This window comes from Hyla sarda, chromosome 1 (genome assembly GCF_029499605.1).
Source record: "Hyla sarda isolate aHylSar1 chromosome 1, aHylSar1.hap1, whole genome shotgun sequence".
Lineage (NCBI taxonomy): Eukaryota > Metazoa > Chordata > Amphibia > Anura > Hylidae > Hyla > Hyla sarda.
This window is the reverse complement of record NC_079189.1, coordinates 393,476,576-393,502,745: the sequence shown is the minus strand read 5'-3', so window position 1 is coordinate 393,502,745 and position 26,170 is coordinate 393,476,576. Positions and strand designations below refer to the sequence as shown.

The 26,170-nt window shown below is 43.8% G+C and overlaps 1 protein-coding gene across 1 annotated transcript in view; it reads right to left on the bottom strand.

Annotated features, from left to right (window-relative positions):
• The window catches only part of IPO4 (importin 4), a 176,491-nt gene that overhangs the window by 40,289 nt on the left and 110,032 nt on the right, over nucleotides 1-26,170 (bottom strand). Inside the window, exons 15-24 of the mRNA XM_056525792.1 lie at nucleotides 15,177-15,290; nucleotides 14,854-14,967; nucleotides 14,623-14,746; nucleotides 14,188-14,299; nucleotides 12,876-12,982; nucleotides 1,550-1,627; nucleotides 1,105-1,162; nucleotides 696-801; nucleotides 375-568; nucleotides 249-293 (exon numbers count right to left, since the gene is read on the bottom strand). Of these exons, the coding sequence (XP_056381767.1) occupies nucleotides 249-293; nucleotides 375-568; nucleotides 696-801; nucleotides 1,105-1,162; nucleotides 1,550-1,627; nucleotides 12,876-12,982; nucleotides 14,188-14,299; nucleotides 14,623-14,746; nucleotides 14,854-14,967; nucleotides 15,177-15,290 (1,052 nt within the window). The remainder of the gene's footprint in view (nucleotides 1-248; nucleotides 294-374; nucleotides 569-695; nucleotides 802-1,104; nucleotides 1,163-1,549; nucleotides 1,628-12,875; nucleotides 12,983-14,187; nucleotides 14,300-14,622; nucleotides 14,747-14,853; nucleotides 14,968-15,176; nucleotides 15,291-26,170) is intronic.

The window sequence follows — 26,170 nt, the reverse complement described above, 5'->3', positions numbered from 1 at the left end:
ATGGGTAACTGTTCGTACACAAGCCAACACTACTGCAGATCTTGCATTAGGATACACTTGCTGTAGCTGAATAAAAGTATTGGCAGCCCAATATTGGTCACTCATAAGTCAACTTGACTAAAACAGTACAGTTATTGTTAACTATATTTAAATATTTATTAATTAATTTCCTTATTTAAAAAAAGTTAAACAGTTGGATATTAAATTAAAAAAAAATAAAAATAAAATAACGAAAACAGTCTGCTTACCTGTTGCTCATCCTCTCCATCTTCAGCTTCATCTTGACATGCAATCTGCAGGTTTAAAACAAAAATTAGGCAATGTTTATTTTTATTATGCTGCATTGTTTAGATACTGCTTTTGAAGTCACATACCTTGCTCTGTAGCACTGCTTTGATGACATCACAAATTTTTTCAAGCTGCTCAGGTCCTCTTACACAGGGTTCCTTTACATCTTTAAGTACACTGTTTAAAGACTCTAGGATGGTCATCACCACTTCACGTTCTTTATCTTGCACTGCACCCTGCAGATAGGTAGGGATGACAACTCCCAGAAGATGAAGCAGAACTGCCAGAAAACATGGACCCAAGGAAATCAGAGCATTTCATTCCAAAAAAAGATAGATATGTATTTTTTTTTTTTTTTTGCTAAACCATACTTGTGCAAAAAAAAAAAAAAGAAAAGTAAATCTCACCTTCTGCATTAGGATCACTGGGGTTCTTTTGACACACAAGATGCATCGAGCACACAAATTTTCCCAGAGCTTCATATGCAGCTTTTCGGACACTGGCATGCGGTGACTGGGACAGACAAAAGATTAAGAATTACAAACGAAGCAAGAAGAGCAAGACCAAAGCACTGGACAGCCTAAAGGAGTATTCCTAGTTAAATAACAGTGTCATATGGTGAGGGTCTGACCGATGGGATGCTCAAGAACGGATAAGTGATTTAACTCGTAATACCCCTTGAAGTGTAATGTAGAGCACATTATCTATATTACTAGAATAGGTAAAAAAAACTTTGCCTCTTGCTACTTTAGAGACCACACACACCACATTATTTTAACTCCTATAATACATGCAGCAGTAATATTGGATTCTTACCTCAATGTGTTTAAATACCTCCTGGAAGCATGAGTCAAGATAAGGGAAAAATGAAGAGCTGAAGGAAAAATTGAAAGCAAAACGTAAAAAAAAAATGTAAAAAAAACAAATTGCATCATGGGAGGCAAACCGATATGAAGTATTAAAAGATAGAAATGTTGAAATTATAATGGATAGTGAAAGTATAAAAGAAAGTATGTTCATACAAAAAGATGAAGATAAAATAAAAATAAAAAAAAGAGCAAAATAAAGAAAAAAGTCAGAGATAGTGGTTGAGTGGGAAAACATAAAAAGTTAAATGGAGGGGAGAAAAGAAACAATCATATTACTAAATATTTTTTAAAGGGTTTTGTGATGGTTGGTAGAAAGGGTATGAATCAACAGGGACAGGAGGAAGGAGAGGGTGCTGGACCAAAACAGGAATTGAAGGGAAGTTAAAAGTTACCTGGCATGTACGGCAATCACCCCTAGAGAGGAGCATGCCTCTTCTTTCTCATCAACAAATGCATTCTCCACAATAAACCTGCAAACACAGTATATCATAATAAGCATATGCTATCATTTACATTCATTATATCAAAAGGCACAGCAGCTAAAATTCCTGTATTGGAGGCTCCATTCTGGGCCTACATTGCAGATTCTGATCAGCACTGCAAACTGAGTTGGCCAGACTGCTGCGCAACAGACATGAACAAAGCCCGATGTTAATGGGGTCCGTCGCAATTTCCACTAGTTTATTATAATTTTACAGGAATCTATAGGGACAAATACTGCATACAGCGTTTGTTTTTGTTTTTTATTACTCAAACAGATTGTGCAACAGGGGCCCCAAAAGGAATCTACAATGCAGATGTAAACCTAACCTCAACCTGCTTTTTTTGCATTTATTGCAATATGAATAAACAAGAGAATACAAAGCAGCGTACATCTTCCAGACAAGTGTGAAGTACTGCCTACCGGCACGTCGGTCGGGAAAGATACATAAGGAGATCAATTGCAGCAGGTTAATGTACACTTAACCTTCCCACTACAAGCGGTGGGGCCTGAGACAACAAATGTTAACTGGCCAAGGGCCAATTGACAACAACATAGGCCAGAACATAACAGAAAAGTCAATGACACAAAAACACAAAGATGAGTCTCCACGCTCGACCACCGCACCAAATAATATAAAGGAAGGAGAAACTGAAAGAGGTAGGGTAGGAAGGGGGGACCCGAAAGTCAATCTTAGGCTGGGTTCACACTACGTTTTTGCCATACTGTTTTCAATCCGTTTTTCTAAAGAAAACCGTATGGCAAAAAAACGGATGGAACAGTATGGGAAAAAGTAAACCGTATGCGTTTTTAAACAGTATACTGTTTTTAAAAGTGCACACAGTTACGTCAGTTTTTATAGAAAAAAAACCCATACGTTTTTGAAAATTTTGTCCATTTTTAATGGGAGGGGTCTTGAGTGGGGACTTTAGGATTCAAATGCGCATGTGCAAAGTAAAAACGTATACGTTTTTCCCGTATGGAACCGTATACATGTGCGTTTCCCATTGATGTCCATGTTAAAAAAAAAATTATGCGGTTACAGTACGGTTTTTAAACCAGAGACAAAATCGTGGTGAACCACGGTTTGACTCCGGTTTAAAAACCATACTGCAACCGCATACTTTTTTTTGCGACAAAATCACCTTATGGTGGATAACCCCTTTAAAGACTTGATACTCATAGGTGACAGTGGTGTTCATTAGCTTCTTCCACTCAGAGTGTAGGGACTCTGCCACTCCAAGGCAATGGACTTTTGAGCCAAAAACAGTGTGTCCCTAAGAAATATTAACTCAAGGTGCGACCATAGCTCATCACCTCAACCTGTTTTTATTGAACATGTTTAGCAGGTAAAGAAATTACGATTTTATCGGTAGATACACATCATATTTGTACTAGTTTTTCCAAAGTACAAAGGGGAAGTTCTAAACATGCAGATAAAAATAACTCTTGATTAAAAATAACATTCAGTAAATGTTAAACATTATTGGAGGAAGAAGGAAAGAGGAAGGAAAGGAGGAATGAAGTAGGGAGGAAAAAAACAACAGAGTCAAGGGAATATAGGGCCCTGTTTGCATGTGTTGGTGCACAACAAAAAACAAACTGCATCAAATGCATGTTAATGAGTTTCCAGATCCCTTTAGCACAGAAATTTCCCAAGGCATCTTACTTATTTTGGATAAAAACCGTGAGGAATAATCTAAGTGTTTGAAAGGTCGGATAGTGCCAGTATAACAATTAGATGCAGCAATGGCAGTCATAATAAATTGTTAACATCCCTTGGTGCCTCTTCAAATGTATCCAAATACTGCCCATACTGATTCAGGTGGAACATATGTAATAAAATGGGTGGATTAAAATAATACAGTCCTAAAACTGCTTAATAATTGGATGTCTACTAGGCAATGGTAGAGGCCTTCCACTACGGAATGACCCCTTTTTTTAAGGTTAAGGGATTTTGCTGGGACTGCAGGGAACATAACATACAGGTATACTTGCCCGTCCCTTTCCCCAAGAATTCTGAGGGACATTTACAAAGAGTGGCGTGAAGTCTTACCTATTTTCAAGCACAAAAGTTGCGATGATAGTTGGCGATGTGTGCCACATTTATCAAAGGGTGCATGGCCTTTGATAAATTTCGCTGATGCAACTTCTAAAAAAAAAAAAAAAAAAAAAAGTTTTTTTGTGGGGACGCGCAACTTTTTGTGCAAAAATTCGCATATACCCTGATTGAAAAGTCGCACAGAAATATATAGGGCAGGGCTGACTTGACCTGACAAACTTTCTATTTCTGTCATGCGACAATTTTGTGATATTGGCAAAAAAGTTGCAATTAGTAAATTAGTGACCACTACACAAAGTGCTCTACATGGATAAAAAAATTGAAACCTTTCTAAAGCGATTGTTGCACAAAAAGTCACATGGACACATTGGGGTTTATTTACTAAGAGCGGAGTGTAGGCTTCTTTGTGGGTTTTGATTTCCGACTGGTATTTTCCCAAGGTATTTACTAATGCTTCCCTACATTTTGCACTTTTCCCTACGTTTTGCTTCTTTTACACATGTTCTGATCTGTCGGGTTTTTCTCAGCTCAAATCCACCACATTTTCTGTGGAGACCATAGTAAATATGTTGGGATTTATCAAAACTGTCGGGACCAGGCCTACTTTGTCCCGAGGCCACGCCCCCTTTTGGGTTTTCTTGTAAAATGGAGTGTTTAGTTTTTTTTGTCGCAAATTGTGTCGCAAGGGATGTGCGACACAATATGGGTGCAAAACCCGACAAAAAAAGAGCCGGGATCACGTTAGTAAATAAACCCCATTGTGCGACTTTTTGTGCGACTAAAATAGAGAAAAAGGATAGGGGATAAGTTGCCTGATCAGACGGGGGCCTGCCGCTATCGATACCGATACAGATAATGCCCAAAATTGTGATTATCGGCCGATAATATCGGCCATACCGATAATCGGTCGATCCCTAGTCCCCAGCAGCGGGACCCCGCACGATTAGTTAACTTAACCCCTATCATTTAGATAGGGGATAAGTTGTCAGCACGGTAGTACCCTTTTAAGGAAAATTTAAGGAGTGTTGTTGAACTGACAGATGGCTTCTCTCAGAAAGACTTGTCTTAGATTTTTTTCCCTAGATTTTCAGCACCTCTAATATCCTTGCTAGGTAATCTGAAAATAGATTGATGGAGTGTTTGATTAAGTTACCATGAGTGGATTATCCAGGTGGTGTGCTTCATTGATACTTTGATTTCTGAGAAATTACTATGCCATAAACTTGATAAAATCTAAGAGGAACAGAAAATAGTCCAAATGGTAAGGCACTAAATTGAAATTAGGAGACTATTTGGTTATGAACAATAGCATACCTCAGGAATTTCTGATACAAAGAATGGACTGGGAGGTGAAAAAAGGCAGCCTGAGGGTCAATGGTCACCATAATGACATCCCTTCCTATTGCTGGAATACTGGATTCCATTTTAGAGCAATGGGTGACAGTCTTACACGGCCCAGCACAAGAATATTGTAACATGTCCCCAGTGCAAATCCGTGGGCAGGGAAAAAAAGTGCCAGAGTGGCGGTCAGTCTAAACCATGGTCAAACTCAACAGGCCAGTGCCACAAAGGGATCCCTGTGTGCTTGAGCACCGACCTTTGCCACTGTAGAAGGTATGTAGTAGGTAGTGCGTGGTTGGCTTAGCCTAGTCCTAGTACATCTATCCACCAGAAATCTCTCTCTCTCCCCATTAGGCAGGTAGGGGAATATCCTCTTTAGGTAGAAGTCCCCAGAAGATAAGGAAGTAGGGAATCCCCCCCATGCTTTTTCTATGGATTAATTTCACCCCAGATTCATTATTAAATTCCAGTTCTCTATGTACACCATCTTCCACTTCAGAAGGCCAAAGCCCCAAAAAATGCACAAAATAAATCACTCTTTATTAAATATCATTAGAATTAATAAAACGTAAATTTAAAATAAATCTCATTAAGGTACCATGATGCGCACGTAGAAAAATGTGGATGGGACAGACTGATAAATCATGGCAGGCAAAAGTGTAACATAAACCCACACATGGTCTCAAGCTTCATACTCCTAAAGGCAGATAGGAATTACTGCACATAATACATAAGGTCCAAAGACATTAAATAGGGAGATGGGGACACAAAAGAACTCCCTGCATAACACAAAAGGTTTACCTGCCAGGCACAATGTCTTACCACGTCATATACATACCCCGACTGGACAGAAAGCCGAATAAACCAAAGAGGAGAAAGAAAAATATTTCCCATATCCTCTATCCTGTGGTTAGGGGATAAGTTGTTAAATGGGCACAGTCAGACATAAAAAGGTTGTATATGTTGTACATCTTGGCAAAACAATAGTTTTTCTAATATACTTCTCTTCTCTAAAAATAGCTGGGAGTTGTAGTTTTGCAAAAGCTCTAGGCACACGGCTGAAGGCAACACTGCTGTAGAAAAAAAGTTATCCAAACACTGTACCTCTAACTATTCTAAAACTACAAGTCCCAGCATTACAAGACTGCCAAAAGATGACACACATGAATGACATTGGAACATATAGAACAGATAGAAAATGTATGCATAAAAAACTACCTTTGCACTAATTTAGGAAGTTCTATTTGTGTAAGGCAGCATTCACATCTCGTTTTTACACTACCGGTGCCGGATCTGGCTGGGGAGGGGCAAACCGGCTCTCCCGTACTTTAATGAGCCGACTGAAGTCAAGTGGTGACTCCGGTCGGCTCATTTTTTACCCGTATACAGTTTTGTGACCAGACCTAAAACCGTAGTATACGGTTATGTATACGTAGTGACGCGCAACTAGTAGCCTTCAGTGGTGTGCCCCGCGTCTGAGAGCTGTGCCGGTTCCCACTCGTCGCTATGGATCTGTAATCCTTTGTACTTTCACAGCTTTTTGCAAGATTAAACCTCTTTGCATTTGAAACTACAGTCTGGGTGAGTGCAACTTTTTTCTGTCTTGCTACATCATTATACCATTAAAGTTTACCTGTCATATCCAACAAAAACTGATATGTTACTCAGTACCTAATACTGATCATGTATGTGTAATTTTTATGTCTCTATCAGCCATATTTCACTAAAAGAATAACATATTAATGCTGCTCCCTGTCTTTTTAATTCTCTCTTGTGGAGGGGGTGCGTGCTTCTCTTGCCTGCACTCTGCATGACTCATATTTCTTCCTCACTCTGTTGACTTACTACTCTTTGAGTGAGTCCAGCAGACCTTCTCCGTAAAACTTTCCTCTCTGGTTTTATGCTGTACATGTTACACAGAAAGGAGGAATGATTATTGGAGATTGCCTGTACTCTACCACCAAAGAATATGGCGAGTGTATAACTTAGATCTCCCTATTTCATTCATGTGTGTCTTCCTTTGGAAGTCCTGTAATGCTGGTACTTGCAGTTTTGGAATAGTTGGAGGTACAGTGTTTTGATAACTCTTTAAAGGGGTACTCCGGTGCTTAGACAAACATCTTATCCCCTATCCAAAGGATGGGGGATAAGATGCCTGATCGCGGTGGGGAACCCTGTGATCTTGCATGCGGCACCCCGTTTATAATCAGTCCCCGGAGCGTATTCGCTCCGGGTCTGATTACCGGCAACCACAGGGCCGACGGCGTGTGACGTCACGCCTCCGCTCCTGTGTGACGTCACGCTCCGCCCCTCAATGCAAGCCTATGGGAGGGGGCGTAACACTAATGTAGCCTTCACAGCCACTGGCAGACTCCCGCAGACGGGGAACTACTACTCCCATCATGGAAACAAGTCTGTTCCATGTTGGTAGTAGTCCCGACTGCGGAAGTCTGTAGGCAGAAGTGTTAAAACGGTGATAAAATAACGGACTATAACGGTACATGACAGATCTTATAACGGGTCTTAACGGATGAATATACCTGTTATTTTGACGGACGTTATTTAGCCGTTAGCACGCGTTATGTACCGTTATTTTTACTTTATTTGCAGTACCTTTTGTAGCACAAAAATTGCTGTTAAAAAGCAGGGACAAGACAGTAGTGTGAAAGAAGCCTTATTTGTTTTGGTTTCCTTGTATGGAATGATTACCTGGGTTGTTGCCAACATCTGGTGAAAATTTCATGTCAAAAGCACCTTTGGAAATATATTTAGTAAAAAAAAAATGCAAAGTCCAAATTGAAGCAGAACAACCAAAAAAGAAAAAAATTTGAAAAAAAAATGTGGAAAAAAATAGAGGGGTGCACACATGCATAGTACTGCGAATACCAGGTCCAACCATACAAGTGGATGAAATAAAAAATGGAAATGGTGGCTTATTCCATGATGTAAAAACAAGGTTTCACTAGCCTCACGATACCTTTCTCAAGCTTGAGAAATTTAGTGAGGCTACTGAAATATTGTTCTTACATCATGGAATAAAGTATTTTTGATTTCATCAACTTGGTGTGCTGCATTTATCCATTTACTAGTGAGAATGGTCATACACACCCTCTAGTCCACTATTTAGCCACACCCCATGACAAAGCCTAGAAATGCAAAAAGTTGAGGTACTTATGTGGTGTGATAAATCATTGTGCCTGGCAGGCAGACCTCTAATGTGGTGTCCCCTTATGCTGACTTCTCGTGTCCCCCCTCTCCTCATTTAAAGTGTACCTGCCGTATGCAAAAACTTTTATATAATGTAGATAACATATGTATATTTGTAATATACATTGGTTAAATAAAAGTGTATATTTTTGAGTGAAAAAATGCTGTCCCTGCAACTATTGCCTGTGTCTCTGTAGGGAGACAAAATACAGAAAGTGTGGGCAGAACAAGAAGGGCTCTGCAGGCTCCTGGTATGTCAATCATCCTGCTGTGTGAGCCTGCTTGTCCTCAGTGCCCAGAGCCCTGCTTGTCCTCAGTGCCCAGAGCCCTGCTTGTCCTCAGTGCCCAGAGCCCTGCTTGTCCTCAGTGCCCAGAGCCCTGCTTGTCCTCAGTGCCCAGAGCCCTGCTTGTCCTCAGTGCCCAGAGTCCCTGGGGTGGCAAAGAACCACCACCAAAGGAAGGGAATCAATCTGGAGGCTGAACCCCAGACTCCATAAGGCTCACGGAAGAGACCCTGGGCCAAAAGGCAACAGAGGCCTGGAACTGTGGGTCCGGCAGTTCCCGCCGGCCATGAAGATGGACTAGGATGCCAAAGGATGGGACCGTCCTCCAAAACAATATATCACATAGGGAGATAACAAAGGGGCATTTTGGAGACCTGATGGGCCGTAACAAACCTGGAAGGAGGTAGAAAAACAACTCCAATAAGCACTGAACCAGCCAGAGGGAGAGCTTGGCTGATAAACAAAGGAAAAGGAAACGTCAAGAGAACCCCATACATTGAACCAACTGAAACCAGAGAACATGGCGAGAAAACGCCAGGGAGAGCTGCGGATGTCTGGGTCAAAGGCAGGCACAATCAAGGTAAAGACCAGGACTTCTGGAAAAGAGGGAGAGAAGGAAACTGTCTCCAGAGAGGCATGGTGTAGGAGATTGAAGTCCTGAACCCAAAAAAAAATGTATGCTCCAAAAACCACTGTCCCAGAGGCAAGGAGCGAACGTCCCAGTGGGGAAAAGCGGACCCGGAGAGTATGACACAGAGCCTGACAACAGGAAAGAAACCACATCCACACATAAGCCGAAATTGACCCGACTGGTGAAATCCGGCAGACCGGATCGCCCGCCATCTCCGGAGTACATCGCCAAAAAAAAAGAGCGGAACATCCTGAGAACGAGCATCCCGGAAAAAACAGAGTTCTCGACATAGGATCTGGAAGCTCCCGAGTCACCCTGAGGTTCTACCCCAGTAGGGGAAGCAAACCCAACATCTGTAAAACGTTCCGGGAGACATACTTCTATGTCAAGACAAGAAGGGCGGCACAGAAAGACCGCTCCACAAATGGGATCGTGGAGAAGGCTTGGCAGGATTACTACACACGCCCGAGACTGCAACCATCACTAAGGCCCGAAGAACCAGGAGGGCGGACCTAGAAAATAAGGCACGCCACAGCAGTAAAGGAGAGTGCCCAATACAAGGAGACTAACCAGTCTTGGACCCCAGCGGTCTGAGCGGACCAGAGTACTTTGCGCAACATTCCATCAGGATGGGAACAGAGGGGGAAGCAAACGGGAACCCAGCTGGAACTCCCAGATTCTGGGCACAAGAAGGTTACCCAAAAGGCCATTGTTTCAGTGAAGCGCAACTGACACTGTCAAAGGGAATTGCGCCAAGGGAGGAGGAGAGCAATGGCAGGAACCAAACAACAGACGCTAGACCGGCTGTCACTGAGCCAAACATGATTGCATAAACTCCTCCTACAGAGGAGAGTCCCTTGGCTTCATGAGCAGCCATACATAACCAAGAAACAGGAGGGGAGCCAGGCTGCAATCATGGGCAGTAAGCACACAAGCATAGCCAGCGAAAAACTCTTCTGATTGTTCTCAGAAAAAAAAAAAAAACAACAAGGGCCCAGCCAGGCACCCCACCCATGTAGGGGGGAAGAGAGAGATGGCTCCATCTTGGCAGAAGAAAGTGCTCAGTGAAACAGTTCCCCTGGTGGAGGGGAAAAGAAGGGGTGGTGGAGATGAAACTCAGGTACAGACCATGCCAAGCTCCCTGATCCCCGTACCCCCTTTGGAAGGAGGATTGCCAAAGTGCGCCAGGTACAGTAGGAGTGGGGAAATGCCGCCCATTGGCAGCGGTCAAGGTACTGGGTGGACGTAGCCCCCAGGAACCCTGCAGAAACATAACAAGGCATGAAGGAGCCATATGTAAACCTAATTATACATACTTAACTAGAAAATAAGAAAATAAAAGAGAGAGAGAGAGCTCCCAGACATGTGTCTTGCCTCCTACTGACACTAGCTAAAACTGATTACCTCACTTCCAGTGGGCAGGTATATCCTGCCAGGGAGGAGAAGACTTTTTTCCTAATGTCAGCGCCCCCTAGTGGTAAGAGCATATACCCATCAGTATAGGTGTCCACCAATGAAAAGTGCCTGAGAAATAGCGTATTTTTTGTCACTTTTTGTACCATAATTTTTTTTTATTAATTGTGATTAAAAAAATGGATAAATAAAGTGATCAAAAAGTCAGAACAAAACAAAAATGGCACCAATAAAAACTTCAGATCACGGTGCAAAATGATGAGCCCTCATACAGCCCCTTATACAGAAAAATAAAAAAGTTATAGGGGTCAGTACAGGACATTTTTCAACTTATTACTTTTCGTGCATGTAGTTGTGATTTTTTTTTTGTAATAAAATTGGTAGCAAAAATAAAAACTGTATAAAAAAAAAAAAAACACTAAAATACTTAAATATGTTTAACATAAAAACTATTGACACAAAAGGTCATGACCCACTCTTTTAACCCCTTAACGACCACGGACGTAAATGTACGTCCAGGTTTGGCAGGACTTCCCGCACCAGGACGTACATTTACATCCTGTGTATGACCGCGAGCATCTGAAGGGTGCTCGCGTCATACACGGCAGGTTGCGGCTGCTAGCAGCAGCCGGGGACCCGCCCGTAATGGCCGACATCCGCGATCACGCGGATCTCTGCCATTAACCCCTCCGATGCCGTGATCAATACAGATCACGGCATCTGCGGCATTGCGGCACTTTGATTGGATGATCGGATCGCCTGCAGTGCTGCCGCGGGGATCTGATCATCCAGCATGACAGTCGGAGGTCCCACCCTTACCTAGCTCCGGCCGTCTCCCGGGGTCTTCTGCTCTGGTCTGCAATCTAGCAGACCAGAGCAGAAGATCACCGATAATACTGAGCAGTGCTGTGTCCTCTGCATAGCACTGCACAGTATTAGCAATCAAAGGATTGCTATAGATAGTCCCCTATGGGGGCACAAAAAGTGTAAAAAAAAAAGTTGAAAAATTTCAAAATAAAAAGTAAAAAAAAAATTAAAAATCCCTTCCCCCAATAAAAATAAAAATTGTCAGTTTTTCCCATTTTACCCCCAAAAAGCGTAATTTTTTTTAAATAAACATATTTGGTATCGCCGCGTGCGTAAATGTCCGAACTATCAAAATATAATGTTAATGATCCCGTACGGTGAATGGCGTAAACGTAAAAAATTAAAAACTCCAAAAATGCTGCTTTTTTGTCACATTTTATTCAAATTTTTTTTTATAAAAAATGATCTAAAAGTTTTATATATGCAAATGTGGTATCTAAAAAAAAGTACAGATGACGGAGCAAAAAAATGAGCCCCATATATAGAATATGGAAAAATGAAAAAGTTATAGGTGGTCAAAATAGGGCGATTTCAGATTACTGATTTTGTACAAAAAGTTTTAGATTTTTTTAAGCGGTACAAAAATATAAAAGTATCTAGCCATGGGTATCACGTTAATCGTATTGACCCACAGAATAAAGAGCACATGTCATTTTTACCGTAAAGTGTATAGTGTGAAAACAAAACCCTCCAAAATGTGCAAAATTTGGGTTTTCATTTCAATTTCCTCCCTAAAAAAAAATTTTTTTTTTAGGTTCGCCGTACATTTTGTGGTAAAATGAGAGGTTTCATTACAAAGTACAATTGGTCACGCAAAAAACAAGCCCTTATATGGGTCTTTAGATGGAAATATAAAAGAGTTAAGGATTTTAGAATGCAAGGAGGAAAAAACGAAAACGCAAAAATAAAATTGGCCTGGTTCTTAAAGGAGTACTCCGGCACGCACTGTTTTCCTTTTATCCCGTCCAGGCTGCAAAATAAAAGAAAACACACTTTCTCTTACCTGCCAACGAGCCCCCGGAGCTCCGGTACACTCCGGTACAGGTGTTCGGTCCCCGAGCTGTATTCTTCTTACTTCCTGTTAGACTGAAGCTCCGTGTGACGTGCTGAGCTATCACCGGCGGCAGCGATGTTCCGCCTCGGCCGGTGATAGGCTGAAGCTCCGTGTGACGTGCCGGGCTAACAGGAAGTAAGAAGAATACAGCCCGGGGACCGAACACCTGTACCGGAGCTCCAGGGGCTCGTTGGCAGGTAAGAGAAAGTGTGTTTTCTTTTATTTTGCAGCCCGGACGGGATAAAAGGAAAAAAGTGTGCGCATGAGTACTCCTTTAAGGTGAAAATGGGCTTGTCATTAAGGGGTTAAATACATTTTAATTCTAAAGTAGCTGCTACTTTAGAAGAGCATTGCTTAAAACAAGTAAATGGAGCATACCCTTCAATATCTGGATCTCCCTCCTCCTCTTCTTCATGAATGGCAATATCCTCTTCATCTGCTTCATCATCAAACAACATGAAGGAGCGATTCTCATTATATTGGACCTTTTGGTTTAAATGAAAAAAATAAGAGAAATATAGTCTTAGTGCACATATGAGTTTTAAAACGCGTTCCCCCAGAAACTTTGTAATATGGGACATGTTGAAGATCTACCTCCACTGGAGTTCCACAAATTGGTAATGAAGAAATTTTTATATCAAGCTGAAAACATAATAGAGGCAGAATTGTTAGACCCTAATACTCCAAGATATATCAGATATCAAAAGCTGAATTGAGTATATATTTCTTAAGCGAGGTGCACTTAAGAAGTGTGAGGGACAGTGGATTCTACAATGTTTGGGAACACTAGGGTTACCATCAATTGAAATCTGTCAATCTATTTTAAAGGAGTACTCCGGTGGACTGGTGGCAGAAAGTTAAACAGATTTGTAAATTATTTCTATTAAAAAAATCTTTATCCTTCCAGTACTTATTAGCGGCTGTATATTCTTTTGTTTTCGGATCTCTTTATTTTTTTCTGTCCACAGTGCTCTCTGCTGACACCTCTGTCTGTATCAAGAACTGTCCAGAGCAGCATAGGTTTGGTATGGGGATTTGCTCCTGTTCTGAACAGTTTCTGATACGAACAGAGGTGTCAGCAGAGAGCACCGTGGACAGAAAAAAATAAGAAATCCAAAAAGAAAAGAACTTTCTCTGTAGTATATAGCAGCTAGTAAGTACTGGAAGGATAACTATTTTTTAATAGAAGTAATTTACAAATCTGTTAAAGTTTCTGGCACCAGTTGATTAAAAAAATGTTTTCCCACCGGAGTACCCCTTTAAGAAATATAAGACTACTGTTTTGACAGGGAAATAAAATAATTCATGCTGCAGTGTTCTTAATGAGGTTACACTTTCAATGTTTTAGGGAATCTGTCAACTCTAAGTTGTACTCAGAGCTCAAGTGTCAAAGAGGCTGTGCTGAATCACAAAATGCACACCTTCTCCCTCCCCTACTTGCCTTGATTGACATTCACAGTTTTAGTGCTTGATGAGGAACCCCATACATTAGTCAATCAAGGCAGAGCAGGGGTGGGAGTATGAGGAGGCATGTATGCTGTGGCTCAGCACAGCCTCTTTGACACCAGAGCTCTGAACATGATCTAGAGCTGACAAGTTACTTTTAAATAGAAACTCTATACCTGGGGTGTTTATTGGCCCAATTCTCATACACCGATGCATACAAAATATTTTCCCATTTTAAACTCACCACTATTCCTTCCGTTGACTTTAGAGACAGTAACATCATAGTTGTAATTTTTTCAAGATGATGAGAAATATTATCTTCCATAACTCCAGAAAGAGCAGCAAACAGACTATAGCTGTAAGAATACAGATAATTGCAAATTCAATTTTATAACAAAACAGGCATGATAAAGCACTTAGGTTGCATAAGTGTATCCTGTTAAAGAGCGGTTCCATTTATCGAGTGGATGTGGTTCAGATGGAAGTAATGCACAATTTATGAAACATTTATTTCACTAATATTTTTGAAAACTGTTGTATACAGACTAAGTAAAAAAGTAAATTACAGTAAATCTAAAGCCCCTTTGACTCTCCAATATAAAAATGTAAGAGCCGAATTACATTTTTTTTGCTTGCATTTGAAAACATTTTAGCCACCATTTGGAGTCCTAAAACTTACGCGCAGCTTCTCATATTTGGATCATCAATTCTGTCACACAAGTTGAGCCCGAGGAGGCAGCAGTCTTCTGCCAATGGTAGAAAGGAATCTTTACCTAATGCGTAGACCAGAACCCCAAGGGTTTCTGGCAATTAGAAATGAAAAAAATATATAAGCAAAAAAAAATGTTAAAAAGAAACCAATTATCAGGTCATAACTAATGCATTAAGAATTGTAAAAATTTCTACTCACGTAAACACTGAATCTGAACAGGTCTTCCTTCTTCTGCTGTCTGTGTCAAATGAACTTTTAATACTTCTATTATTGGAGGAAAATATGGGCAAAGCAATTGCTCTGCTCCGTTGGCTAACAAAAGAATAAAATAAAACCAAAAACAAAATAAAAAGTTAAGTAAGGGTCCAAATACATAAGTGGGCAGCAAAAGCCTAAGCAAGAGAAGATGGTGGCTACATTCTCGTGCAAAAGAAAAGAACAACTTAACTGTCGAAAAGGCTGACCTTCTGTGCCCCCTTCCCTACCATTACAAATTAAAATGTTGAAGTATGCATACTCACCAATGGCACCTAGCGCACTCACGGAAAGTTCCTGCAACCTGACATTATCTGAGCTGCTCAGAGATCTCAATATTCGCTCCATCAAGGTAGGAAGGTATGGCTCAATCTTACTACCTGCAGTACACCATTGCATACTTTGTATTAGAAAGATTGTTAAACTGCCCACATATATTACAAATTAGTTACATTCACACTCACACAAGTACAACTTAGTTTCTGATGTAACAGATATAAAACTTTGTTGTGTAGAATTTATCTTACACTTAGATTTTTATTCCTTAGGTCATTTCTATAGAAGCTAAGAAAATGATTTGTACCTTGTTTGGTTGTTTTGGACACACTCCTGGTCTTGGATTACAAATACTGATAAGAAATACTAAGCCAAACTGGGAAACTGGTGAACTCAGCCTTAAACATTATTGTTACCAATTAAATAATGCTGTGTTCCTTATGTTTAACCATTTGATAATTTTTTTCATCTTTTCAAATACGGTATATGAGAGCTTGTTTTCTGACAGTGATTCTAACGGCACAATTTTTATGTACATAAAATCAAAGAAAATGTTACACAATATAATATAAACAGGCTGTGATGTAAAAAAAAAGGGGGAAAAACAACGCAAACAAGCTAACAGTAATTCTGCCAATTTGTTGCTATGACGTTTCCTGTGTGGTATACAAAAAGTCATTGTGCCATTTGATTTTTTCTTTTGCAGATTTTACCATGCAAAATGTCATGTTAACTTTATTTTGCAGGTCATCATCAGTGTGCAAATTCATATCATTTTTGTTATGGTTTACTACTTTCCAAATGAAGAAACTGCATTCACCCTGCAGAATAAATGATATTTTAAAAGTTTGGACCTTTATAAGTGTGGGGATACCAATTAGGTTTTATTTTCTTATCTGTTAAGTTGGAATGGGCGAAGGGAAGGTCTATTTGGGGAAATGTGCGATTATGGAGGAGATATTGCGATTTAGATATAAGATTGGGATATAATAAATAAAGGATGTTCCCCCCCCAAGACCCCCCCCCCCCCCGCCCAGTTCGTGTCCAATCCCCCTATCTGATATAGACAACACCCCCCAATTTAATTTAATGTTCATTGACTGATCATAATATAGAGAGGTGATTGCATATAAAATGGGGAGAAATTAATTTAATTCCTCCACTGCATTTCATGTGCCTGGTATAGTCTGCACACTCTCCGGCATTGTTGCTGTGCTCTATGGTGCAGCGCAGCCGCATGGAAGGAAGCACTGGGTGTAAGTGACTTCCCACTTAAGAATGGGGAAAGGGTGGTTCATTTTTTTCTTTCTCACCTGATATAAACCATAAACCTTTCTATTTCCCAACTACAAACTCACATAAAGACTTGTTTTGACACCACAACTACAGTGAGATAAAAAAAATTGGGGGGGTTTGGTTGGGGGGGGGGGGGGGGGAATTGAAAGAAAAAAGCAAAGCAGTGCACTTTTCGGTAAGAATGACCCATTCTTATTCTGTTTTAATTTACTACCTAAAAATTTGAACTTTTTGTGAACAGGAGTATGCTTAAAATTGGCCTCTTCCGACTGCTATAACTTTTAAAATTTTTCTTATACAGGATATGTATAGGGCTCATTTTTTGCGCTGTGATCTGTAGATTTTGTCGGTACCATTTTTGTTTTGATGGGACTTTTTGATCACTTTTTATTCATTTTTTCTGGTATGTGAAGAGAGTAAAAATTTGCAATACTGGTATTTTGTTTTTGTTTTTTACGTATAAACCAATGACAATTAATGTTATATTTTTAAGTTCAGGTATTATGCAATACCATGTATAAAAGAAGAAGTGCTGATTGCACGAAACACACCAGTTTGTAGCCTCTGAGCTTCCCCCAAGATCCCGGACATCCATAGTGGCTGTCATTCACTGAATGCTTTTGCGGTGAGTTGCTGGATTTTCTCTTAAAAATTTTCTCCTCATTATTCCAGTATTTACTCTATCGATATACCTGCACCACCGCCTATTTCAGTTGTCCTATTTTTGAACTGTTGTGACTTTTGTTTATTTTTTTATATATCCTATTGATTGCTTTGGGTGTTTTAGTTAGGTGCCTCCCGCTGTTGCTCTCTTCATTATTATTATTTTTGTTTACATTATATTATTTACAAGTGCGGTAAAAATAGGGTGATTAAAACTTTTATTAGGGGAGGGGGTTATTCAGTTTTATAATTTTTATTTACTAAATTTTTGGTCCCCATTGCAGTGTTTTCCAAACAATTTGTCTCCAGTTGTTGCAAAACTACAACTCCCAGCATGCCTGGAGTTGTAGTTTTGCTACAGCTGGAGGCACACTGTTTAAAAAAAAAAAAAACACACTGCCATGAGGACTATAATTTGCAACGTTTTTGATTTCAGACACTGATCAATGTTGTGCCATAGCACAGCATTGATCGGTGTTATCTGCGCTCCATTACTACAGGCTGCCTGCATTATTGGAATGCCAATCAGACAGGACAGAGACAGGTAGGGACTCTCTGCCCATCCTATCAGGTGATGGGGACCCCGTGTATTTTGCTGCGGGTGCCCGAATCAGCACCACTGAGCTACAAACACTTGTTTTCGGTCAACTTTAATTGCGGCGTCTAAAGGGTTAATGCCAGACATCACCTGGATCATTAATGCCCGGCATTAGCCAGTATGAAGCAAGCTCAGCTCCTGAACTTGCTTCATAGACCTTTTCTACTCTGGACAGTTCCTGACACAGACAGAGGTGTCAGCAAAGAGAGCTGTGGCTAGACAGAAATGAACTATTAAACTTCCTGTGGAATATATAGCAGCTGATAAGTACTGGAAGGATTAAGATTATTTAATAGGAGTAATTTACAAATCTGTAACTTTTTGGCACCAGTTGAGTTAAAAAAAAAAAAATTTCCATTGCAGTACCCCTTTACCAGTCCTAGCGCTGGTAGGAGAAATAGTAATTAGCACAATGATGGGGTGGGCTGCGCTGAATGGGAGCTGAGCCTAAAGCTGCCGCCGGAGCCCAGCTCTGCTCCAATGTTTCACCTGCTTGTCGGCTTCCGTGTGGCCTGGCCTCTCCAGTGTGAGGCCCATTATTTTTCCTCCCATTTAGATAACCGCAACATTTTGGGAAGGGCTATATCGTAATCTGCAATTATCGTGGTTTGATTGCGATATATCATGCAGCCCTAGTGTCTTTTTTTTTTTTTTTTTTTACAAAATATATATTTATTAGTTTAACTTTTTCTTTGACACTTGATCACTTGTACAATACACAATAATAATACCTCTGCAGGATGTGCCAAAAGTACTTTGCTCCCTGAAACCACATAACGGGTGTCCAATGGAGCGATAGAGAGGGCACTGTCAGTCTCTCTGTCTGTAAATCACTTAATGTACCAAAAAGAACTCCTTACCACAATACACAGCTCTAAATTATTGGTCACTCATACTAGTGTTCACTGCTGTTATGCGAATTCTGTCTCTAGTAACAGAAAAAACAGGACATAACATAGGGAGGGGGGCAGGGCTTAGTCTTTGCTATGTCCAGAAAAGAGGGAGAGAGACTGTGTACCTGCAAACTGTGAACCTCCAGACACAAAAATAACAGAAAAAGTGCACCGCTGCCCACAGATCCTAGTGACAAGCAAAAGCATTTGGTGATGCCAAAGTGTGCACCCTATAGAACTGTGTAAAGAATAGGGAAGAGACCAGTTTGCAGCCTGGTGCCACACCGGCCAAGAAGCCAGCACAGGTGTTGTGGAATACGAACAGAAACTATGCCTTTAGTGCTATATGCCCCACAAATGGCCATTCTGATCTATGAAATATTGGCAGCCTTGGATGTCATCTGGAAAGATATATAGAAATTCAGACTGGTGGATGGACAGACAGGTCTAAAATACAAAGAAAACCGGATGTAGGACAGCAGAAAGGTACGCCAACTCAGACACTCATTGGATGGAAGGGACAGCCAGCAAAAAAAAAAAATACTAACTAGCATGATGAAGCTGGGGACATGACCACATGGCTTTAGGAACAGGCTGATGTCCCAAATAGCTGTGAGATGAGAAGGGAAGTAAGGATTGTTATGATTAACTCAATTATCTGATTAAACATTTTCAAAACTGAGGTGGTGGAAATCTGAACAGTAGGTCAATCCTGGGAGACAGCTGCCAGTGAACATAGGTCAGAAAATAGATATTGTTGGGGTGCCATGTCAGACAAGTCTGGTCTGATTCACTAGAATTGTTGGTATGCCCTCAGCCTTGATCTGCTTGAAAATCCTGGAGAGGATAGGCAAAAAATGGAAGTTGTACAAGAGGATAAACTGACCCTAGAGAACAACAAAAAAATTTATTAAACAAGCCAGGGAAGGGAGGAACTACTAAACCTTCAGTATAGCTTAAAGTTTCTACTAAATTAAACTTTTGCTATCGGCTCCATTGGGGGACACAGACAGTGGGTGTATCTTGCTGTCTCTAGGAGGTGTGACACTATGGTGATAAAAAAAAAGTCGGCTCCTCCTAGCAGGATACACCTGCCTTCAGGCTCTGAGCTAGTCAGTTTAAGCTTAGTGTATGAGGAGGTGGACATGGTCTGGGTTGCTCCAGACCAGGTCTTCTGATTTTTTGTTTTCCTAGTTAGGGACGTGTTAGTTTTTTATTCCTTTTCTTTTCTGTTTTCAGGTGGGGACTCAGGGACTGCGGTTCCCCGTTTACCCATTGCGAGTGAGGGGGCACAGACATTGCGTATATGCGCTGTTAACCCCCCCCCCCTCGCCAACGGTCAGCGCTTGGGTGGTACCTCACGGGTCCGGGTCCCCCTATTTCCCTGCTCGCCTCGCTCGCTCATAGCAGCCAGGCGTGATGCAGGTAACTAATGCTGACTGAAGACTCCAGTAGGTGAGTTCTTCTGACTGAGGCAAGTACTTCTCCCTTTTTTCTCCACAGGTACGGACTCGCAGCAGCTGGAGACCCCCTGTTTTGGCCCACCCTTTAGTTTTTGGGGCTAACTTACAGGGGCTGCACTTTATTTTTGGGGGAGCAGTGGCACCTGAAGGGGCATCATATACGGGGCACTTCTCTTGTGTGTGTGTGTGTGCTTGGGTGTCTACGGCCTTATTCCGGCACTTCACTTGTGTGCGTGTGTGTGTTTGACATTGTCTCTAACAGCGCCTTATACGCTCTCAGCGCCGGCTTAGTTTCACTTTGCCGGCAGCGCCTTATAAGCGTCTGACAGCCGCGGCGCTGCTTGAGCCAGGCGCTTCTTTTCACCGGCAGTCTCTGCCGGTGATGGTCGCCCGCTCTATTCCCCCAAGCGCACAAACGAGCGACAGGTGCGCTCGGGGCAAGGAGCGGGTGCCATGACAGTTCTCCCGGCCGGTCTGTGGCTCCGCCCATGGGGCTGGGAGAGCTCAGAGGCGTGAATCAGCCTCCAATCAGCGCTGTGGGTGCGAATTTCAGTAGGAAGGGGTCATTTACTTCAGGCACGCCCCTCTCTTCCTATTGGCTGGCCTGTTCACTCTCTTTCTAGCTGCACAGAGCGAGTCTCCTCACTGCAGCTGACAGGGGACACAGACTAGGGTGAGAAAGTTCCTATCTCCCTTCTTTACCCTCATTATGTCCGTTCCCAAAGCTGTTCCTCCCTCTAAACAGAGACCTGGAACTTCAGTGACTTACTATCTCTGTAAGCACTGTAATACCAAAATGTCTGGCTCTGCTGAGCCCACTTGTCCTGCCTGCTCCACCAGACCCCCTGATGCCACCTTGGGCCCGGTCCCCCAGTCTGGGTTTCTTCCCTGACCCAGTATATGGCTGACTTGAACAAAGTCTCCCGCTCGGTGGCTGAGGCCTCCCGGGAAGTGGTGTCCGCCTTGAAGGGGTTTTCCCTGCGCAGGACCTCTGGAAGGGCTCGCTCCTCGTCCCCACATTCTTCACGCTCTCACAAGCGTCCTAGGGGTGCCTCGTCTGACTCTTCCAATGAGTCATCAAGTAGACGTGAGCGTTCCTCCAGAGGACATTCTCGGAGTCGCCGCTCTGCCATGCCAGAGCAGCGTTCTCGGTCAGAGTCGCCCCCCCTCCAGGACTGCCTCTACCCATTCTCATTCCCCTGGCGAACTGGTGGATGAGGCTTCTGAGCCGGCATCTGACTGAGGACCGCCCGGACTAAATTGCAATGGTTAACTCTTTGGTTACAGCCCTGAGAGACACCTTTCACTTAGAGGACCCAGGATCTTCGGATGTCAATCCAGGAGTATCCTTTCATCGTGCTAAGCCAGCACCTCAGAAGTTCAGCTCTCCAGCTGACTGACAACATTCTGGAGACCGCATGGAAACATCCAGACAAGAGGTTCCCGGGAATCAAGACAATTCAAGATAGCTATCCATTTGACAAGGTCTTTGTCACTAAGGTGGTTTCTCCTCCCTCAGTGGACCCACCAGTTTCCCGGATCAATAAGGCGACTACACTACCTCTGGCAGATGCCGCTGCCTTCAAGGATCCCACGGACAAGAAGGTAGAATCTTTAGCGAAGTTTGCCACTGAAGCTGCTGGCTCTTCTCTTCTTCCCATCTTCGCCTCCACATGGGTGTCTAAGAGCCTGTCGGAGTGGTGCCAAAAGCTCAGTCCGGATATCTTAGCGGGATCCCCCCCGGAGGACCTATCTGCTTTGGCTCTCCAATGCTCTAAAGCCAGGGATTTTGCCTATGCTGTGGGTCATCTAGCAGCTCTCTGCCGCCCTATGTGGCTTAAGGCTTGGAATGCGGATACCGCTTCCAAAAGAACTCTCATTGAACTTCCCTTTACGGGTGGCCGTCTTTTTGGCAAACGCCTTGATGAGATTATCTCCGAGGCAACGGGAGGTAAGAGTTCCTTGTTACCTCAAAATAAGGCTCGCCCTACTTTCCAAAGGAAGGCCTTTTCCTTTCGGACCTCCAGCTCCAACAAGGGATCCGGGCAGGCGCCCTTGCGGGACAAGAAGGCTCCCTCGTTCCGGGCTCGCCCGTCTTGGAAGTCGAACTCCAACCGGTCCGGCCGTTTTGCGCCCAAATCAGACAACTGCAAGAAGTGAGGCCCGCACCCGCGGTTTCTTCTCGGATGGGAGGTCGTCTCTTACATTTTCGAGACATTTGGACCTCTCACATTCAAGACTCTTTGGGTCAGGGACGTGGTGTCCAACGGTTACCGGATCGAATTTGCATCCCTTCCGAGGGATCGCTTTTATCGATCCCGGGCCCCCCGGTCTCCTCCTCTGGCGAAGCAGTTTCGAGCGGCTCTCCAGTCTCTGCTTCTCCAGGGGGTTATCGTTCCTGTTCCTTCAGGAGAACGTTTTCAGGGTTTCTATTCAAATCTTTTTGTGGTCCCCAAGAAGGATGGTTCTGTGCGTCCAATTTTGGACCTCAAGCGTCTCAATCTTCATCTTCTCATCCGCCACTTCCGAATGGAAACCCTCCGTTCGGTAGTGGCATCCCTGGAACAAGGGGAGTTCCTTTCATCGGTGGATTACAAGGATGCCTACCTCCATGTGCCAATATTACATACATACATGTGCCATATTTCCGGGCCATCATCGGTACCTCTGCTTTGCGGTTCCGGAGGGGCACTTTCAATTTGTAGCCCTCCCCTTCGGTCTAGCCACGGCTCCTCGGGTCTTTACAAAGGTCCTTGCGCCGGTGATGGGCCTGTTACGGTCGAGGGGAATCTCAGTGATACCCTATCTGGACGACCTTCTCATCAAGGCTCCAACCAGGGCCCAGACTCTGGAGAATCACTCTCCACACACTGACTAGTTTCGGGTGGATGGTCAACCAGGACAAGTCAGTCCTCTCTCCTACCCAGTCTCTAACCTTTCTGGGACTTCTTTTCGACACGGCCTCTGCCCGAATTAGTCTTCCGCTGGACAAACGTCTGGCGCTCCGGTCGGCGGTCCGCTCCCTTCGGACCCAGGTATCAGTCTCCATCCGCACTTGTATGGAAGTCCTGGGTCGGATGGTGGCAACTATGGAGGCCGTACCTTTTGCCAAGTTTCATTACCGTCCCCTCCAACTGGCGATTCTCTCTCGGTGGAACAGGTCTCCTCTGTCCCTCGATCATCAGATTGTTCTCCCGCTCAGGGTCCGTCAGTCTCTGCTCTGGTGGCTCCGCTCCCCCCTTCTTCTCCAAGGGCGGTCGTTTCTTTCCCTTCACTGGCAGGTTGTTACAACGGATGCCAGCCTGTCTGGCTGGGGCGGCGTGTTCAGAGATTGGACGGTTCAGGGACTCTGGTCTCCCCAGGAGACCCTTCTTCCGATAAACATATTGGAATTACGGGCGATTCTTCTTTGTCTTCTTCATTGGGAGTCCCATCTTCAGTCCTGTCCTGTCCGCGTTCAGTCGGACAATGCCATGGCCGTGGCTTACATAAATAGTTAGGGCGGCACTCGCAGCTCGGCAGCCATGGCCGAGGTGACCAAGATTCTCTCCTGGGCGGAGAGCAAGGTTCCGGCCATTTTGGCGATTCACATCCCGGGGGTGCTCAACTGGGAAGCGGACTTCCTCAGTCGGTCCTCACCCGACCCCGGTGTGTGGTCTCTACATCCAGAGGTCTTCGCGCACCTCTGCGACCTCTGGGGCATTCCGGACGTGGACCTCTGGCTCTGGCCATGGACGCCCTAGTGATTCCTTGGGCAGGGTTTACCCTACCCTATCTGTTCCCTCCTCTTCCGCTCCTTCCCAGGGTGCTGTGGAAGCTCAAGGCAGAGGGCGTCCCCGCCATTCTGGTAGCTCCAGATTGGCCCCCGAAGGTCGTGGTACGCCGACGTAGTCAGGCTCCTGGACGACGCTCCACTGCGCCTTCCGCTCCGTCCGGACCTGCTCTCTCAGGGTCCTCTTTGCCACCCCAATTTACAGTCGCTGCATTTGACGGAGTGGCGGTTGAGACCGCGGTTTTGAGGGCCCGCGAGTTCTCTTCCCAAGGCATTCGCACCATGCTCAAGACTCGTAAGCCCTCCTCTGCAAGGATTTACCACCATACTTGGAGGTCTTATTTTCGTTGGTGTGAAGTACAAGACTTCTCCCCGGTGACCTTCTCTGTTCCCCATCTTCTCAGCTTTTTGCAGTCGGGGTTGGAACTGGGGTTGTCTCTCAGTTCTCTTAAGGGTCAGGTTTCGGCCCTTACTGTTCTTTTCCAGCGGCCCCTGGCTTATAACCCTCATGTCCGGACCTTTCTGCAAGGAGTGGCGCACGCTGTTCCTCCTTATCGGTCACCTTCTCCCCCTTGGGACTTGAATTTGGTTCTGAGTGCCCTCCAGGGTGCACCCTTTGAGCCCCTTAGAGAAGTGTCTCTCCGCCTCCTTTCTTGGAAAGTGGCGTTTCTGGTGGCTATCACCCTCCATCAGGAGGGTGTATGAATTGGCAGCCCTTTCCTGCCGTTCTCCGCTTCTGTTGATCCACCACGACAAGGTCGTTTTCCGGCCAGACCCTTCCTTTTTACCTAAGGTGGTCTCGGCCTTTCATCTCAATGAGGATATTGTCCTCCCGTCATTTTGCCCGGCTCCTTCTCATCCTAGATAGCGCTTACTGCACAAGCTGGACGTGGTTCGGGCTGTTCGGTCTTATCTCTCCATCACTTCTTCCTTTCGTCAGTGTGATTCCTTTTTCGTCCTGACGGAAGGTCGTCGCAAGGGACAACCTGCTTCCAAGGCCACCATTTCTAGGTGGATTCGGTCTGCCATTTCGGAAGCCTATTGCTGTAAGGGGAAGATTCCTCCTTTCAAGGTTGTGGCTCATTCCACTCGTTCAGTTGGGGCATCCTGGGCTCTCCAGACTAGAGCCTCGGCCTCGCAGATTTGCAAGGCGGCTACCTGGTCGTCTTTGCACACTTTCTAGAGGTTTTATCGGGTTCATACTTTCGCATCGGCTGATGCTTCCCTGGGGCGTAAGGTGTTGAAGGCGGCAGTGGATCAGCCGTCTGCCTGATTACTTATCTGCCCACCCAAGGGAGATTTTTTAACACTTACCGTAAAATCTCTTTCTCGAAGGATCCATTGGGGGAAACAGCTCCCGCCCTTTTTTGTTTTTTTTTCCTTGGTTCTCTGTCCAAGGGTGTGTTCAGTTATGTTTTTTCTTCTGGTTCTCGGAAAGTTTTGGGTTTTTCCTTGACCTATTGTTCTCCTCCTATTGCTCTGGAACTTAAACTGACTAGCTCAGAGCCTGAAGGCGGGTGTATCCTGCTGGGAGGAGCCGACTTTTTTTTTTATCACCATAGTGTCACACCTCCTAGAGACAGCAAGATACACCCACTGTCTGTGTCCCCCAATGGATCCTTCGAGAAAGAGATTAAAAAATCTCCTTATTTAAAACACTTGTATCCAGTAAAAGGACCTCACTAGTCCTTACAAGTAAAATATGTAGAATGACTTCCCCATAGCTGGATCAGGTTATAATAAGAATCTGGTGGATCAAAAACCTATTTCACATGGCGTATCACAAAACCGACCAGAGTTTCTGAAAAACACCATAACATGAGAGCAAGACACACACTTTAACCCCTTAATGACCACGGAGGTAAATGTACGTCCTGCCTTGGCGGTACTTAGCGTACCAGGACGTACATTTACATACTGTGTATGACCGCCAGCATCGGAGCGGTGCTCGTGTCATACACGGCAGGTTCTGGCTGCTATCAGCTGCCGGGGACCCGCCTGTAATGGCCGACATCCGTGATCGCGCGGATGTCCGCTGTTAACCCCTCAGATGCTGTGATCAGTACAGACCACGGCATCTGCGGCAATGCGCAAGTTAAAATAGATGATCGGATCACCCGCAGCGATCCGATGATCTGTAATGGCGGACGGAGGTCCCCTCACCTGCTTCCATCCTATGCATAGCACTGAACAGTATTAGCAATCAAAAAAGGTGAAAAATGTAAAAGTAAAAAAAAAAGTGAAAAACCCCCTCCCCAATAAAAATGAAAATTGTCAGTTTTTCCCATTTTACCCCCAA